Source organism: Ascaphus truei, chromosome 5 (assembly GCF_040206685.1).
Source record: "Ascaphus truei isolate aAscTru1 chromosome 5, aAscTru1.hap1, whole genome shotgun sequence".
Taxonomy (NCBI): domain Eukaryota; kingdom Metazoa; phylum Chordata; class Amphibia; order Anura; family Ascaphidae; genus Ascaphus; species Ascaphus truei.
In genome coordinates this window covers 108,614,536-108,632,222 of record NC_134487.1, presented here as the reverse complement: position 1 = coordinate 108,632,222, position 17,687 = coordinate 108,614,536, and the positions used below count along the sequence as shown (strand labels likewise).

General features: G+C 43.0%; 1 protein-coding gene across 6 annotated transcripts in view; it reads right to left on the bottom strand.

Annotated features, from left to right (window-relative positions):
- Positions 1–17,687, bottom strand: part of ATP2B1 (ATPase plasma membrane Ca2+ transporting 1) — a 140,733-nt gene that overhangs the window by 20,645 nt on the left and 102,401 nt on the right. For all 6 annotated transcript variants that reach the window (XM_075600449.1, XM_075600452.1, XM_075600453.1 and 3 more), the window contains 4 exons: positions 12,135–12,372; positions 11,289–11,468; positions 11,112–11,199; positions 10,297–10,403 (listed from right to left, as the gene is read on the bottom strand). In XM_075600449.1, coding sequence (XP_075456564.1) covers positions 10,297–10,403; positions 11,112–11,199; positions 11,289–11,468; positions 12,135–12,372 — 613 coding nt within the window. The remainder of the gene's footprint in view (positions 1–10,296; positions 10,404–11,111; positions 11,200–11,288; positions 11,469–12,134; positions 12,373–17,687) is intronic.

The window sequence follows — 17,687 nt, the reverse complement described above, 5'->3', positions numbered from 1 at the left end:
CCCACTTATTGATGCATGTACTGTACTGCAATAGTCATATATGTGCATAACTGATGTAAATAACGCATTTGTAACAGGCTCCATAGTCTCCCCGCTTGCGCACAGCTTTGGTACAGGTAGGGAGTCGGTATTGCTGTTCAGGATGTGATGACAGGCGCATGCGTGAGCTGCCGTTTGCCTATTGGTGATATGTACTTACTCGCGAGTGTACTTAAAGTGAGTGTCCTTAAAGCGGGGTATGCCTGTACATTGCTTTTGCAGGAGTCTTTAGTTACAGACCATAGATTAATAATGTATTGGTAATAAGCACCCTGGACTTTTGGATTCCATTGCAAGTTATATTAATGTACAAACCACAAAATATTAGAACCATCAAAACCATTTATTCGAGCACTGTTTAATTTCACATTCAGAAATGGAAGATTGAAAAGGCGTATGATGTAAGAAATAGTTGAAAGAATAAAAAATACTGGGGTTGTGCTATAGAATACATTTACCAGTAAAACAAACTCAGAAGCCTAAGTATTTGCAAAGTAAATTAGACAGCCCCTCCTCCTAAGTAAACATTATAATAAATGTGGTTGCATGACACCATCTCACAATTCATGCATAATGCACAAAAAATATACATATACACATTATGTCAGGAGAATTGTTGCTGCCAAGACACGAGCTTGGAAATGCAGCGCCATGAATAGGGAAACAAGTCAGAGGCTGGCTAAACTGTACCATGGATAAAACTTCCCGATCGAGAATAAATGAAATAGCACACTTTAGGCTCATTTTAATAATGTTTATGGAACACCTATTGTATGGGCAGGTAGTGTCCTTTTCAAATAAGGTCTCACATTTATTCTACATATAATAATATATTATAAATAGAGTGCATATGTGGGTGCATATACGTGTGCGCGCGCATATACGTGATCCTTGTTGCTTTCCGTAAATTTTTAAAAGCTTCAGATTTTCTATATGGTTTTATAGCTCTTCAAATTTGTGTATGAAACTCTAGCTCTGAAAAGGACAACAAATACCACAGAGAATACAGAGTGTGTGTGTTTTAAGTTAGGGGCTCAAATATCGGAAGAGAATAGTACTGCAATCCCAACGTTTTAGTGATCAGGTACATTTACATTAACCCTGTCAGTGCTGCAATGCCTTCCATGCCCCTCTAAGGCCTGGGACATAGTGCCCCAAACAGTGCGGAGGCGTGCGGAGGCTCAGGGAAAGCGGTGCTTTCCCTGGCCTTACACAGCACGCCGTCAGGGGGCGGGACGGGGGCGGGCCAGTGACGTCACGGAGCTGGTTCGCCCTCATTGGACGAACCGCTCACGTGACCGGCCCTGCGCTCCGGCAAGCGGGGAAATTTCAAACCTCCGTCAGACACACGCTTCCCCAAGCGTGCTGACGCGGGCTCAGTGCCGAGCAGCAGCACGGCTCAGCGCATAAGCGCTGACCATGCCCGAGGCCTAAAGATATTCAAAGGTTTGTACAATTTCAGCACTAAATTCTGTTCCTTTTACGTCCTTCATCCTAACCACATACTCTACATTCAAACCATCTAGCAGTTTTAACCTTCAATGAAATACCGATGTGAAATGTGAGGGGCACAAATGTCTGCTATTGAGAATTCTCTAAGGAACGCTTTACAATTCAGCACCAACAGTGCAGTGTTGTACTGCTGCAACGTGCATCCCTTCTGTTAGCATAAGATAGGGGTGGGCAACTCCAGTCCTCAAGGTCACGTTTTAAGGATATCCCTGCTTCAGCACCGGTGGCTCAGTCGTTGAGCCACCTGTGCTGAAGCAGGGATATCCTGAAAACCTGACCTGTTGGTGGCCCCTTATCAAAATGTACGTATTGAGCATTCTGCTAAATATTTATTATGCTATCAGGATTTAGCTGAAGATGGACAACAACCTTTCAGCATGACAAGAAGCATTACATCTGATCATTCTTGCTTTACAAACCCAATGTTTGAAGGGGTGGCAGATTTAAGGTATATATACGCTAAAATTGATCTCAGTAATAGCACTCAGGATTTCACAACGTGAGGAATATATAAAAAAAAAAGTCAAGCTAAATGGGACTGCATTTTAAAGTAACCTCAATGCAACAGATGCGATCACCGTTGCAAGTATCAACACAAAACAGCCTTCATTAAAACACAATGCTAATAAGCTAAATATGGTCAGTTCAAATAACGTTGATGCATTTAAATGAAATGACAATTATTTCGTTTTTAATTCAAGGTTATTTTGGAAAATTAGCTTTGTAACTGAATTCCAACAATCCAAGTTTAAACCTACAGTATACAATACTGATGTTATTAAATTGCATTTTTATTAAGTAGAACTAGCTTGAAAACTGTAAAATGACCTGCATAATAACCAATATCAGATCCAGATGTTTAATTACTGTAGTTTCCCACTTGCATACATACATATAAAATATATGGAAAGACATACACCAATGAAATATTTAACCATGGCCTAAAAGACTAAACAGCACCCACTATTGAATATATAACGCAAAGCAACTTCTTAAAGTAGCAGTTCCCCCATCCCCTCAAACACACTCTCCTTGGGGGTCCCTAGAGCTGAACTTCATATTTTCAGCTCCAAAGACAAACTGGTTCACCCAATACAGATGGTTAAAGGCACCGCTGGTACTTCCTGGTTTTTAAATCTGCAGTATGATGCAGGTCAATAGGAAATCCTGTCATCCTATTGGCCAGCAAACCTGCCATTTTGTTTCCCCTGGATAGGATTGTAGCAACAAAGGAGGGAGTAGGTGGTATGGTACCTTTTATTGGACCAGCAAGTAGTTGATCCAATAAAAAGGCATCATAACACTGCTACCCACCCGTCCTTGCTGGATAGGATTGTAACACACTACTTTTATAGTATGCATCTCTGGAACCCCTGGGTTCCTGGAGTTGAAAACACTTTCTCCTCTGGGGACCCACTTGTTTCCATCCTAATAATAATAATAATAAAAAAAAAATGTTTAATTAAAAAAAGGGGGGTGGGAGGGTGTTACAGTTGTGTTCTTTAAAAAAAAAAACTATCAGGGAAACTGCTGCTTAAAAGTCTCAGATTAAGAGAGAAGCAATGAATAGATATGGTCTCCTCTGTTCAAACCATCACTAGATGGCAGAGTTTGCTAGTTTTAGCCGTTATCTACCCAGTTCAAACCTTACAGTATTTTTACTGAGCTTCATGTTTTCTGTTTTTCTGAAACTGTTTTTTCCTGTTTCAAACGATCATTAAACATATCAGAGATGCAATGTTACATTATATATGTTTGCTTTTAAAAGTGGCTTATCCAACGTGTGTATTTTCTGTTACCTTATGACCACCTTTGAAACGATTTATTTTGTTTGGGCATTTTATTTTAAAAAAATAAATAAATAAAAAGGAGGCGGCTCAAGACACTTCAATTAAAGTGGCAAGCAGCTCACTGCTGTAATGTGCCACAGCCAATTGTAATAAATTCCTCCTTATACAATAAGTACAATACAGTATGTGCAGGACTTGAAAATGCATTTATTATTGGTAAAAATGCAGATTGTTAAGCACACACTGAGGTAGACAACGGTATTTCTGACCTACTACTTAAAAGGTATCTTCAAAGTGGCAGATCTTGTTAATACTGAAGAAGATTGCTGCCTCTGTTATAAAGGGAGATAAATTGTCCAATATGCCAAGATACAGTATACTGGAACAATCTGACATTTGTGAAAATTAGAACCTGGGCACAAAGTACATGTACTTGGATTGGAAGTGTAGACTAATGAAAGAAACCATTTCTGATCAGCCTATTTTAGTTACAGTACTGCTGTTTCCTACCAACCTCAATATGAGGCAAACATTCAATGAGTCAAACATAATACAGTAAGCATGGGCACGTGCATGGGTTTTATACCCGAACTCCCTTATTCCAAGTCGAGCAGCTCGAGAAGTCAATGCTGGATTTTAGAACTCCAAGTCGCACATCGCAACAAATGTTAGAATCAGCAAAATTAGCCAACACACCTAAAAGGCCCTTTTATGTTTCAATTTTAGTTTGAAGGTGTGTGTGCTCCCCTCCTTCTCAAATGAAATAGTGAAGCCTTTTTAAAAATCCGCACATTTTGATGATAAAACAAGGTTTGAAACAATTTTATTAAAACTCTATCCCCCGCCAATATTTATACAAGTCAGGCATATATTTTTATAGACACAACCAACACAAAACGTGCAACATTTCTACAACCTGAACACTGGGAAATTATGAACTTGTTACAAAAGATTTCATGGTTGCTGGCCAAGAGTGATGACGCTCAAAACCGCTTTATATTGTGTAGCACTGACACTATTATACTGTACAATAGTCTTATGTAAACAAGGTGTCCATTATAAAAACATGTATATTACAATTATGCAAACTGATCAATCATTTATTGTACAAAACTCTTGCGTATTTGCAGGCCTAAAGTTGCTAAGAATTACTGCAAGCTACCCAACATCATTGGACGTGTAATATTAATGTAATACTTTTTCTGCAAGATTCTAAAAATCCGATTTACCAATAACAGGATCTTCTAGGGATGGTCTGCAATGACATCATGGTTAATAAGTAAAACAAAAAGGATATTAACCACAGACGTTGCACACAAATTATTTAAAAAAACATTAGCGATGCGTCCTAGTTATTTGTAGTTAAGTATTTTTGGGAGAACCCTCATCTATACGGTTTTCAGGTCGTCTTAAGAGACAAGATAAGCTTTATGGCATGTAGAGCATATGTGCCTAGGTTTATCAAAGTTGTGAGAGCTACAGATAAAATAAGCTCTCCCATCCCACAAAAAGTGCACAACCACTTTGCCTACTCTTCCCCGGCCCTCTAGTAGAGCCAGGGGAAAGTTAATCACTCACTCTCCCCCTAAGGGGAGAGGACCAGGGTATGCCAGTGCACAGCAATCCTGCGTGCTACCTGTCTCTATGACTGTCTAAATTTAGTATTGCAACCCCTTAAGTACAGTAGGGTGAAGGTACCAGGTCTGAACCCAGGATTGGGCAGAACACAGACCTAGTCCCACCTCCTCCCCTGATACTTAAGGGAGCTTGCCTGTGTGGGGAAAACCCATAATTGGTCCTGACACTGCCTGCTCTTACCAGGGCTTGCATGTCAGGGATGGCGGACTGGAGCCAAACCAGACATGGCTACATTCTCCCTCTGGTGGAATTGAATGTCCCTACTTGGAGCTGAAATTTGGTGTACCATCCTTCATTGGTAACCTGTAACAGTATACACAACAACACTTTTAACTGTAGTATGATCACTTTGAAACACATTTGATATGGTATAACCACACAGGTGATACATACATGTTCTGCAAACCCGGTTATCTTACAGCATCCATATGATAACATAACATACAGCTGTAACAGTTATTGACTCCCAACATTGGAGAACCTGGCTATTATTCAATAATAATGCTGCGGGTTAGGTTTGCCAACTAAGGTACCAGTACTATCCAGCACTGTAACTGACAACACTCTCTTTGGATGTTTTTCTGACACGTACTCCACCCTATCCATATAGATGGATCTTCCTACTAGGTAGGCAATGCGTTCCTCTAAGTGATAATAAGCTTTTGCTATGAGATGTAACGTATGCTCGTATGACCTCAACTTGCCACTTCTCCCTATTCTCCTCTACTCGCATTATGGGCTCTGGAACATATGGGTATTCAAATCCATGAAACTGCCGGTACCACTGGACTGTGTGTCTTTCAGCCTTGCTGATCTTTGTCAGTCTGCGGCCTTCTGCCTGACCTGGCAACACCCTGAACAATGGTTCATGCACGGGTGGATCACAGTACCGGAGTACCACACCTGTAGGCTGTACTATCCCTAGTCTTCCCATGTTCCCTTCACCTGAGAGCTTCTGCTGTTTCCTCCAGACTAAACTCCCTTTCAGTCCACCAGTGATTCACTACATCCCCATCCATCAGCAAGAATCTAGTACGATGCATATAGGGCACATACACCTGAAACACAGGATCCCGCCATGGCAAGGATTTTACTGGGTCCCAGTCGGTAGAAATCTTCAGGGTCTTCTGGCACCGAAGAGCTCTCTTTCTAGAATAACGGTCCCGGTCAGGCACAAGTGATGAAGTAAATGATATAAAGAAGAACTGGGGCGCTCCTAACAAATGATTAAAATAATCTCCAAATCCTTGGGGGATCCTATAATAGACATCTATGAGAGGCGAGTACACACACAAAAAATGATACAATACTAGCCACAGATCTTCGCTGCTGCTCAACCGACAAAGGATCTCCCAGGATCCTCACACAGTAGGGAAACACAGTAAGGCGAGCGCAAAAACAAAGAAGAGAAAAAACACAAAATTATTATAGTTAGTGGTGTGGAGAAGGGCGACATAAATGGATGGAATGCAGGGGTGGGAGGGATAGTGGGTGGATATAGATTAATCAGAGTCACTCACCCGGCCATGTGTGAGTGTGTACACATCACGTAGTTGACAGCTTTATCTTGATGCTTGCATCATGGATCGCTGATAGTGAAGATGATCTCAGAAGGGATAGAAGGGAAACAGCAGTGGGTGTGGGTCACTGGTAAGTGACAATACTAATGGAATAATATATGATCCACTCACATGGCCATATGTGAGCGTGGTACAGTCACAGAAAATCCAAGCCTCACTGGTAGATGGATGGAACTGAATCCTCTGGGGTCACTCGTGCATACAATGTACCATAGATGTATAAAACCAGGTAATTTTAATCAAAAACAAGTTGCATGTAGATGATCCCTAACCTCATCCATCCAATGGCCCACACTGGCTTCAGGTAAAGCGGAACTCACCGGAGCGGGAATCGGCTGTTCCCAGTCCGCTCTGGCGGTCGCCTCCATTGTGACATCATCTGGTCTCGCGGGATCTTGGTCGAGGTCCCGTACTGGAAGTATGTTGATATCCGGCGTCTGCTTGGGCATGTTGACGACATCCACTTAGAAGACAACTCCTGGTATCCCCTTGCTGAAAGTCTCCATCGGGTCCCGCGGAAGGTAAGGAGGTGGGCTCTCACCGCTCCACTGACTCACCGGAACCATTGGACTCGCAGGATGGGATGCTGGTGTGCTGACCAGGCCGCAAGGAACCGCCACTGCTGGGACGTTCTCCCACCACTCAGGCCGCACCATCGCTGTCATCAGAACCTGACTCCGCTGTCGCTCGGTGTCACAGGTAAGGTTATCTTTCACAGCGTCGGGCGATGGGTGCACCGGTGGCTGTAGCACCACAGACACTCGACCACTGCTTTGTCCTGAAGATGGCAGGGACACCTCCACGGTGGATAGACATCAGAGCATTGCATGGTCATCTATGGCAATCAGCAGGCAACGTTCCAGCTCCTGCGCCACGATCGGCTGTGGCCCCTGCTCACCCCGGGCAGTTACCTTACCTGATTGCTTGTCTTGGGTTGCGTTCGGGTCTCGGACCGTCTCTGGATCCGGGTCAGGAACCAGGGCACTCGGGCCTCCTGGAGCTTCCGCTGGGGCACACAGGCCCTCTGGAACCTCCATCATTGAGGTAGTAGTTGCATCGTCGACCGCCCAAGTCTTGGGGTCAGCCGTGTCTTTGGTAGAAAAGGCCGCTTCATCAGCATCGGCTTTATGGGGCAAAGGCACTTCATGTAGCGTCTTCCTTTCACTTCAACTACCAGGATGCCTCCTGGTAGACGGTAGTGAGAGAATTCGCACGGACTGGCCATGATCAGATTTCTCTTGATGCACGAAAGCAGGCGTACTAGCTCCTCTCTCCTTGCAGGCTCCAAAGAACTGAGGGTGCGGCAGCTCGCATCCGGCTTCTCCCCTTGGATAGACAGTTGTTCGGCATTGGCCGTTACAGAGCCCCCTCCCTCTGGTGGAGATTAGAGTAGGGACACACTGAAACAAGGCCTGACTCTGGCTACGCGCCAGGCCACCCACATCACTTGGGCGCAGTTCTGACTTTTGCACCAGATCCTTGCAACAACTAGGCATTCAACCTCTGTATAGGCAGCACACGCGCTCACCAGTCCTGGCGGGAGACGCCATCTTGAGTAGTGAAAACCACGTGGTGCGTTCCCGGACATAGGAACCGCAATCTTAAGTGTAATCACATACAGGACCACGTGGTCCTCACGATTATGGCAGGAATCCGCTCTTCATAGGCCTCGACAGCACATGGTTTTACTGTCTACCAAGCGTAGATGTACCCCGGGCAAGCTCTGATACGCTGCACTCAGTGACAGTCCATTATGAGCACTCTGTGGTTTACTGTGTGTCGACGGCTAGTGATGCTGCAGTGGTTCTTCAAGCAGAAAGATATAGGCACCTGCGGATCAAGCACCCCTACTAAGACACCACCCCGACGCCATCCCGTCTGACCCTGTCATCATAATCTCTTTCAGGTGATGCTGTCCCGCGGCAACTAGACCCCCTCCAGATGCCCTATGTATCAGCCCACAGGGTGACTTAAGAATCAGCAATAGCCCTGTGGATCAGCGTAGACTACAGTTCATTTTACACTACACCTAGCCTCCCTCTCCTTTCAGTACTCACTCTGGAAGCATACCTTCTAGCATTGCATCGCTGAAAACCTGTCCTGTTGGCGATCTCAATCATCAACCGCACGTCAGCCGGGCATGACCCGTGGCTGGGAACGCAAAGTGAACGCGGCATGCGCCAGGTGAAGAGCGTCGCATTCCAGGAACAATCCAGGGAAAAACCCGTGATTTGTTAGAATAAAAGCTGCCGCAGCAGTACATGAAACGTACAAAAAACGGACAAAATTACTGAATCCAAATGGTACACCAATGTTGCTCTCCTAAGAATAATATAAAGAAAAAAACTAAACATGACTGGAGATCCCAAAGACGCAGGTCCATCAAAGTATGCATGATCACCGCCTGTCAAGGAAACATTTCATGTTCAGCCGTTCATTGAGCCCACCATCCCTGTATGTCCTAAGATCTCAGCAGCGCCTCCAAATGCAACGGTGTTTCCCCCACCCCCTGGTCGCCATTACATGGTGTAGGTTGTTGCATACCTGCTGTATCACAGTAGACCTGAGTCTCCGCCGATGTTGGGGAGAACAGGACTGTTTTCTGTGGTACATTATAGTTGCTTACCTCTGGGTACAGAGCCTCCATCTGCCACAGGCTCCAGATGTATGGAGGCAATCTCCTACGGTAGAAACGGTTACCTCTCCCCACAGAAAGATTACATTCTAGGCAGGAGGTATATTCAACTAGAACCGGTTTATTGTCCTATCCTCACAGTAACAAGTGGGCCTCTGCCCAATGCAGTTCACTGTGGGTCTCCAATGCCCGGATGGTCCCTGGACCTATACTACGGGTCAAGGGCACACACAGCAGTCCCTACTCTCCCTGGCCCTCTAGCAGAGCCAGGGGAAAGGTAATCACTCACTCTCCCCCTAAGGGGAGGGGACCAGGGTATGCCAGTGCACAGCAAGCCTGCGTGTTACCGGTCTCTCTCAACGGTAGATACACTGTCTAAATTTGGTATTGCAACTCCTTAAGTACAGTAGGGGGAAGGTACCAGGTCTGAACCTAGGATTGGGCAGAAGACAAACCTAGTCTCACCTCCTCCCCTGTCACTCAAGGGAGCTGCCTGTGTGGGGAAAACCCATAATTGGTCCTGACACTGCCTGCTCTTACCAGGGCTTGCATGTCAGGGAGGGCAGACTGGTAGACAAACCAGACATGGCTTCACAAAGATCACCTTGAAATTGATACTGTGCAACACAATTCGTAGGCTGAAATGACATCTCTGGTGTGATAAAAACACCTTGAGAACTCCATTTAAAATATATTTCTGTCGATGAACAAACAAGTTAAATTATATTGTAGACAACGTCCAAATAAAATTAAAAAAAAAAAATTGATAGTCATTGTGAGAATCCTTAGGTCGGATGGAAACCGATACTAGGCATAATTCAGTGGGTTTTTCTCTTAATAGAATTATTATTACTGGAAGGAAATACATTTTTTCTAACGGATCATAGAACACCTGTTAATTACAAAACAAAAATTAAAATGTGCAAAAAACAAAGATGGACCTGAAAATGTAATTAGCTGTGCAATGATCAAAAAAACAATTAAGATGTACAATATCATTAAGGCTCCTCTGCATTTCTTGGTACAGGCACAAAGCAAAATAGCTACCCAATTAAGTAGGAAAATAATAATCTGAGATATTGGGTAATAATATGCATCTTACCATAGCAAACCCAACATCTGCTTTCTTCAGCGCAGGCCCATCGTTTGTTCCATCCCCGGTGACCGCAACCACTTGCCTTTGCTCACAGACTGTGCTGTCAATGATACCTGAAGTTGGAAGTATTTTAGAGCTCAGTTTGGTAGAGGACTTGTTTATATATCGGTGTGGTTCATACCTGCAAATGTTTCTTTTTGATGCCAAATGGTTCATTCTAATTACCTTTAAACCGACACATTCCTGCTATATTATTTTCAAGACTGTACCCTATATTCAAATATTAGGGGCTTGCAACACACTGCAAAATTGATTACAACGATACAAATGCTAAAACTCAAATCATTTTCATGACGATAGAAATTGGCGTTTTATTGATGGCACGTTTTATTATTTCTAGGAAACAATGGGATTATATCACCTGTTCTATTTATTAAACCCTTCAGTGCTAGAGAGCCCTGAAGATGGCTCCATGGCAAATAAATGATTTATAAAATGACGTTTAAAATAGTTTGTTTTCTCATTTTTAAAGACGTTGCAGACCAAAGTACTGTACCTGTATTTTATTTATACAATGGAACAGCTGAATGCCAACCAAGTGCTTGCAATGTTTAACTGAAAATAAAAATGGATTTGTGGACAGGTGCTTCAGATTAATATTTTTCAGTTTCATTAATGCATTAAATCTGTAGAATTGCTTTTAAAATGTACAACAGCAGATCTTTGTTCTGACAGTTGGCGTTGGGCTCAGCTAGTATCACAAAGTCTATCAAGATACAGGTCTCATGTTGAGAACCAACAGACAAGCAGCATGTTCTTACCTTTAACCAATGTGTGTTTATCAGTTGGGGACGATCTAGCAAGTACACGAAGTTTAGGCCAAATTTTGTCTATCCTTTCTTGCTCAATCTGTCAGGAAAAAAAAAATACAGAGGTCAAGAAAAAACAAAAAATAATGCTTGGGCGATGAGTAAAGCCAGCATGATAAAACTACTCGCCTCTCCTTTTTCATTGCGTATTCGCCTGTTGAATTCTTTGCCTTCTATACAAAGGAAATCTTCTCCGGGGTGAAGGATGCCACACTTTGAAGCAATAGCTCGAGCAGTGTTTATGTTATCACCCGTGACCATCCGTACCGTTATACCTGCACGCTGACATTTTTTAATTGCATCTGGTACCTTGGAGGGAGGGGGAAGAGAAACAGATATTTACATTTATTTTCCTGAATTAGTGTATAAAAAAATGATGAAGCCTGATGGTGCTCAGAGAAACTGCATTGCAAAGGATAATAGAGCCTTCCAACTGAAATACTTAAAAATATCTCCCTCAATCCCCTCTCTGCTTCAAGTCCTTGTAACTGTTACCTAAAACAGTGAGGCTTAGAAACGAACAATTTGATGGCAGAAAAAAGCCACTGGTCTCACCTTCTCTGCCTAATTTCCGGTCTATTGCAAAACCACAGAGCCGGTTTCATCCTTGGCTTTCATACTTAGGTTAGCCTTACATCTATCCCAAGCATGTTTCAATTCTCTTACTGTACCAGGTTTTATGGTCTCTGGAGGCTGTTCCACAAATTCAGCACCCCTTTAAGACAATACTTCCCAACATTTCCTCCATGTCTGCCACAATCTCTTGTTCTAGCCCTTCTCTCTGAAAAATGCTTTCCTTTGGCATCTTGATGAAACCCTTTATATATTTACAGGGGTCATCTGTCCTCTGCCTTCCCCTCTCTAAGTTGTACATATTGAGATTCTTTTGTCTTTAATAAAGCGTGCATAGGTGGTAGTGCAAAAAATAGATTAGATTCATAAGTAATCACAATAAGTACACAGACTTTTTCTGACCTCTGGTCTGACAGGATCTTCAATGCCTACAATTGAAATACAGGTGAGCCCACTAAGAATATCGTTTTCATTTTCCCAGTCAGGCTCGTGTTCGCCAGCAGGAAAATCTCGGTAAGCCAAGCATATGGTCCGCAGCCCTTCAGAAGCCATCGGCTCAATCACACGTTTAGCCAGATCATCTCTATCTCTTGGTCTGAATACTTTGTCTTCACCATTTCCACTAAGAATTTTGAAGCACCTACAAAATTAGAAATTTTATTTGAATTAAACAACCTAGAAACAATTAAATGCATGTCAATAAGTATTCAAATAAATGAACAACCATATCCAACATCAGAGGAATGAAGGCACATAGATCAAAAGCCAATGCAAGAATATTTGCCCCACAAAAATACTCCCAGAGTCCCCATATCCATTAAGGGTGAAATGCAAAACATGTTTTTATGACTACTAGTTTCACACTGAAACATCAGGCTTCTCTAAATTGGGGAAGTAATTATCAATTACACAGCAACTCCAGACAAAAGGGAGTAACCAGAAGAAAATTGAACATCTTCCTTAGCTCAATATATTTACAAACTAACATTAAATAATTACTTCTAAATAATTATAGGTGTCAGATTTTGGTTAAATCTGACCCATTTAACAGGTCAGTGTCATCAGAACACCTTGGTCCTATGGAGAATTGCCAAATCAAGTTGCACAAATTACAAAGCACAGTAACAAAGAAGTGTGTGTGTGTAAATATAAATGTATACATATAGAAATATATACAGCTCAACCCCGTTATAACACGATCCGTTACAACGCAAATCCGCTTATAACGAGATGCAAGCGTGGCCATCACTTTTCGTATTCATGAATACTTTACAACACTATTATTGGTATGTTAAATACATTATTTAATGATGCATACAATTGTACATTATTTCTAACACAATCCGATTATAACGCGATGTGATTCTTTGGACCCCAAGCACAGCGTTATAAGGGGGTTGAGATAATATATATACACACACACACAATGGCTCGCTCTAAATGTGAAACTTCTGCATTGTGGTAATAGAATCAAAGTCACTGACACTAAGGGCTGGGACCCGCTGCACCCGGCGGCGCGGGCGGCCGCGTGAGCATTGCCCACCAGCAGGGGAATCCTTCCTAGCCGGTCCCAGTCCCCCCACGCTGCTGGCTCACTACGCGCTGTGACGCGTCAGCCGCCAGGGGATGCAAGAAAATTGTGATCCCGAGCGGTGACACGTCACGTGGTGCGCTGATGAGCCTATCAGCGGCGGGAGCGGGAGCGGTAGCTGTCAGACAGCTTCCTACACAAGGTAGGGGGTGGTGTGTGTGTGTGTGTGTCTCAGTGTCAGCGTGTGTGAGGGCATTTGTGGGGGAAGGGGGAGGGAGCTGCTTACCTTCCGGCAGCCCGCAGCAGCTCCCTCCTGTCCTGCAGACCGAGCCCGTGGAGGGAGGGGGGGGCGGGAGTAACGGGTCCCTCCGCTCAAACCACGCCCTCCCTCCCACTCCTTCTCCCTCTGGCTCCCACTCCCTACAGACCGCATATCGCGGTCTGTGTCTGTCAGCGCCCCGCCTGTCTGCAGTGTGGGCGCGCTGACTGAGGCTAAGGCCCCGCTCCCTCAGTCAGTGCGCCCGCACTGCAGACAGGCGGGGTGCTGACAGACACAGACTCCCACTGTGTAGGGAGCGGGAGGGGGGGGGGCGTGGTTTGAGCGGAGGGACCCGCTACTCCCCCCCCCTTCCTCCACGGGCTCGGGCTGCAGGAGGGAGCTGCTGCGGGCTGCTGTAAGGTAAGCAGCGCCCTCCCCCTTCTGCCACAAACAACACGCACACACCTTGTGTAGGAAGCTGCCTGATGACAGTTCCCGCTGCTGATTGGCTCATCAGCGCACCACGTGACGTGTCACAGCTCGGGATCACAGTTTTCTTGCATCCCCTGGCGGCTGACGCGTTACAGCACGCAGTGAGCCAGCAGCGAGGGGGGACTGGGACCTGCTCGGGAGGATTCCCCTGCTGGTGGGCAACGCTCACGCGGCCGCAGCGGGTCCCAGCCCTGAGGGAGCGGGGCCTTAGCCTAACTACTATTCATAGCCAAGTGATCAAATGTAATCGTCAAAGTGACAGAGTTTGTCCCTGTAATCTGTTAACATTATCATGAGTATTTTCTCTTCATGTGTGGCTTCCGTTGTGTTCATAGTCTTGGTATTTAGAATTGGGGAAGGCTGCTTTCATGGTGTTCCCACAAATTAGCAAATATACAAGCCGCTTTATAGCTTCTTTTTCTTTGTGTTGTGGAGTGTGTGGCAGTTTATACAGTATGTCAGAAAATTGTGCCAGTTGAGAGCTCAACTGAATGCTAAAGTGCCACCCTTTGGCACGGATGGTTGAGATTTTAGGCCCATGTGCTAAAACAATAGTGGCTGAAGGAGTGGCTGGGTGAATAAAGTAAATGACCGCGCTGAAAACAATGACCGTGTCTTTAAAGCAGGGGAGCCTGGTTCAAATCCCAGTGTCTGCTCTGACATTTGGCAAAGTCACTACCTCAACTTCGGCACCAAACTTTGCTTCATTTAGATGGTATGCATGAGAACAATGTGCCCCATATGGAGCACAGAATATGCAAAAGAAACATTTACACGAAACACCACTATTACATAGCAATGTGTTTTGTCTGATCTAGCAGTGGAAAGATTACAAGGAGTTATATGTACAGTGTGCTTTCAAAAACCACCCCCATAATATATTAGTTTGCACTGCTGAGTAACCTGCAATGCACTGCCACTTAGACATTAGTGGGCTAAAATAATTTGGTCATTTCCTAATTACAACCTATTGCAAGATCCATTCCAAAGTCTAGTTGCTAGTCACCACTTTATGTTGCTTTAAAAATAAACAAAAAAAACCTCATCACGACAATTAAAAAGAAAACATTACAGTAACCTTTCCCTAGTATTTTTTTCTCCTAGCACCTTGCTCCACACTGCATAATTTCCATTATTTTGCTCGCCTAGCCAAGTAGTAGTAAATCCACTCAGTGCAAAGTATAAAATCAGCACTATTTACGAGTTAGGGAGGGAGGAGGGGGGGGGGGGTGGAGAGAAACACACAAATGGGTGTAAACAATAACCTGTCAGCATTTTACAATAATAAACATAAGAGAATGTTGTCAAATCAGTGTTAAAATTGAAAAATTCAACAATGTTTTAGTAACAGTGTTATCAAACAAAGGTGAAAGGTTTTGTTTATTAAAACTGTGCTAGTAAATGCATAAGTTACAAACGGCAACACAAAACACAAACAGAACTAGAACCATTGATATAGCTCAATAAATATTTTTCTGTGGAGAACAGTTGAGCTACTGCTGCTTTACTTGTTGGAAACGATATGCTGGCAAATGCAGAAAATGTTAAGATTTCACTGTCATTACACAGTTCTTTATGCATGTTTTTGAGACATTCTATTAAAAAACATTTTTAGCAGAATGTGTTTACATACACCGCTTTGAAACTTGAAGACAAAGTAGATCTATTCAACTTATTTTGACTGTCACAATCACATTTAGTTGTTTAGGACATAGGTGGTTGGATATATGTTGTTCAATGTAAATTATGCCACCCAGATAAAAGCAGACGTTCACACCATGGAAAATAAACAAGTTTTGTTTTGGCAAAGTAACATTTATCTTTGTCACCCATCAAAAAAGACAACTGAACAATACAAGAGGATAAAGAAATACTAAAACTGATGAAAGTTTAAACAGAACGTGCCTATTTTCAGCCAAAAGTCATCAGAATACCTTTTGTAGCTGAAACAAAAGACAATCCATTTTCAATACAGAAGGCACGTGAAGTTGTAGCAGGCTTGAAATGGAGTACTATCACCTTGAAACCTTTGGTTGGTTCTTCCTTAAACAGGAGACGAGGACGCTGCCTTTTCATGGCAGGATCCCAGGGCTGAGTACAAGTTCTAACTGAAGAAGTGACCTTATTATGGTGGCAGTTTCACATAATAGCAAAATGAACTAGTGACAGTGCAATGTTTTAATAAGTTAACTATAGGTGAAAGGTAATTATGGAAAGCTTGAGGATTGGCAAACACTTGAGGCTTATGGTTAATTAAAATTTAGTTTAATTGAAGACTATTTGACAATCTAACGATCTACAGGTAAACTGCTTTGGTTTGTTCTTTAAAAGAATAGTTAATTATATAGATTAAAATGAAACATCAAGACAATAAGTATGTCATGATCATACCTTTAAGTGGATATGGGAGAAAAAAAACCCTCATTTTTGACAGGACAAATTAAAAAAAAATTGCAGTCACAAACTTAAGGAAACCTATTGAATAATTCAAAACAAAATGTTTTCTTCTACTACCTGTGATCGCCCATATATCTGGTCTGTGTTGTCAACAAATGTTAAACTGTAGCCCTACTATAAAATGTCAGTGCCTAATAGGCAGCCACAAGGCATGAGCTGCAGGAAACTTCCATTTTGTTTCCCCTGGAAGGGAAAGTACCGGCAACGGCTTCCCCAGTAAGTAGTTCAGAAACCAGGTGGTCCCCGGAGCGGGAATTAACGTTGAGATCTGGAGACCCACTGCTTCCTATACATGGAAATTGAAAATGGCCCGATTCAATTTGAAAAACACCGCTTGGTTAACATGGCCTGCATTTTGCTGATCGATACCATATATTTGTACTCCGTATAAATGGAGACTTGGGAGTAGTTTTAATTACATAACTTCTGTTTATTGTTTGTCTTCCTTCATTGCAAGTATCCCTTTTTCTACAAATTTGTTCTCTTAAATAGATAGGACATGGATACATCTGAATAAATTATCACGGAATACACACAATACACAGTCTTCATTGTAAACTAAAGATTAATGCAATTCGCAAGCTTTGGATCCAAGTGTAACTTGACCTTTAGTTACTGGGTTCCCTCTGAAATGGTGTAATATTTATTCAGGATGAGTAACAAACTAATTTATATCAGTCTGTATCTGACGAATATGAAACATGGCATTGCAACTAAAGTACCCTCCCCCCCACCCCCCAGGCTTGAATGGCTGGTAAGTCAATAGTTATAAGTTATAAGTTATTTTAAAATTGCTAAAATTATAAATATGCTACACGTGATATGAGATCATTCCCAGGAGCACCCTACTCATGTATCAGTGGGGACACCCCGGCCTCACATTCCCTCTGCATTTCTCAGATAGTGAAAATAGGCCATCTGTACCAGTTTGCTTGCTCTTCAAAAATTGTTCACTGTAAGACCAATGTACTGTAAGACCAATTGCCATCTCATGATAGCATTTCCTATTCTATCTTAAAGGAAGTCAAACACCTTGCTGCTTTAAAAGGCCGTACTTGTGATTGGTAACTACTGAAATCGTAATAACTTCACAAATCAAAGCCCACATTAAAAAAAAAAAGTAAAAACAAGTAAAAGAGGTCACAATGCGGCACAGCCCGATTTATTGAAAAAAGGCTTGAAAACCATAGATTTTACAGTCGTGGACTCCTACATA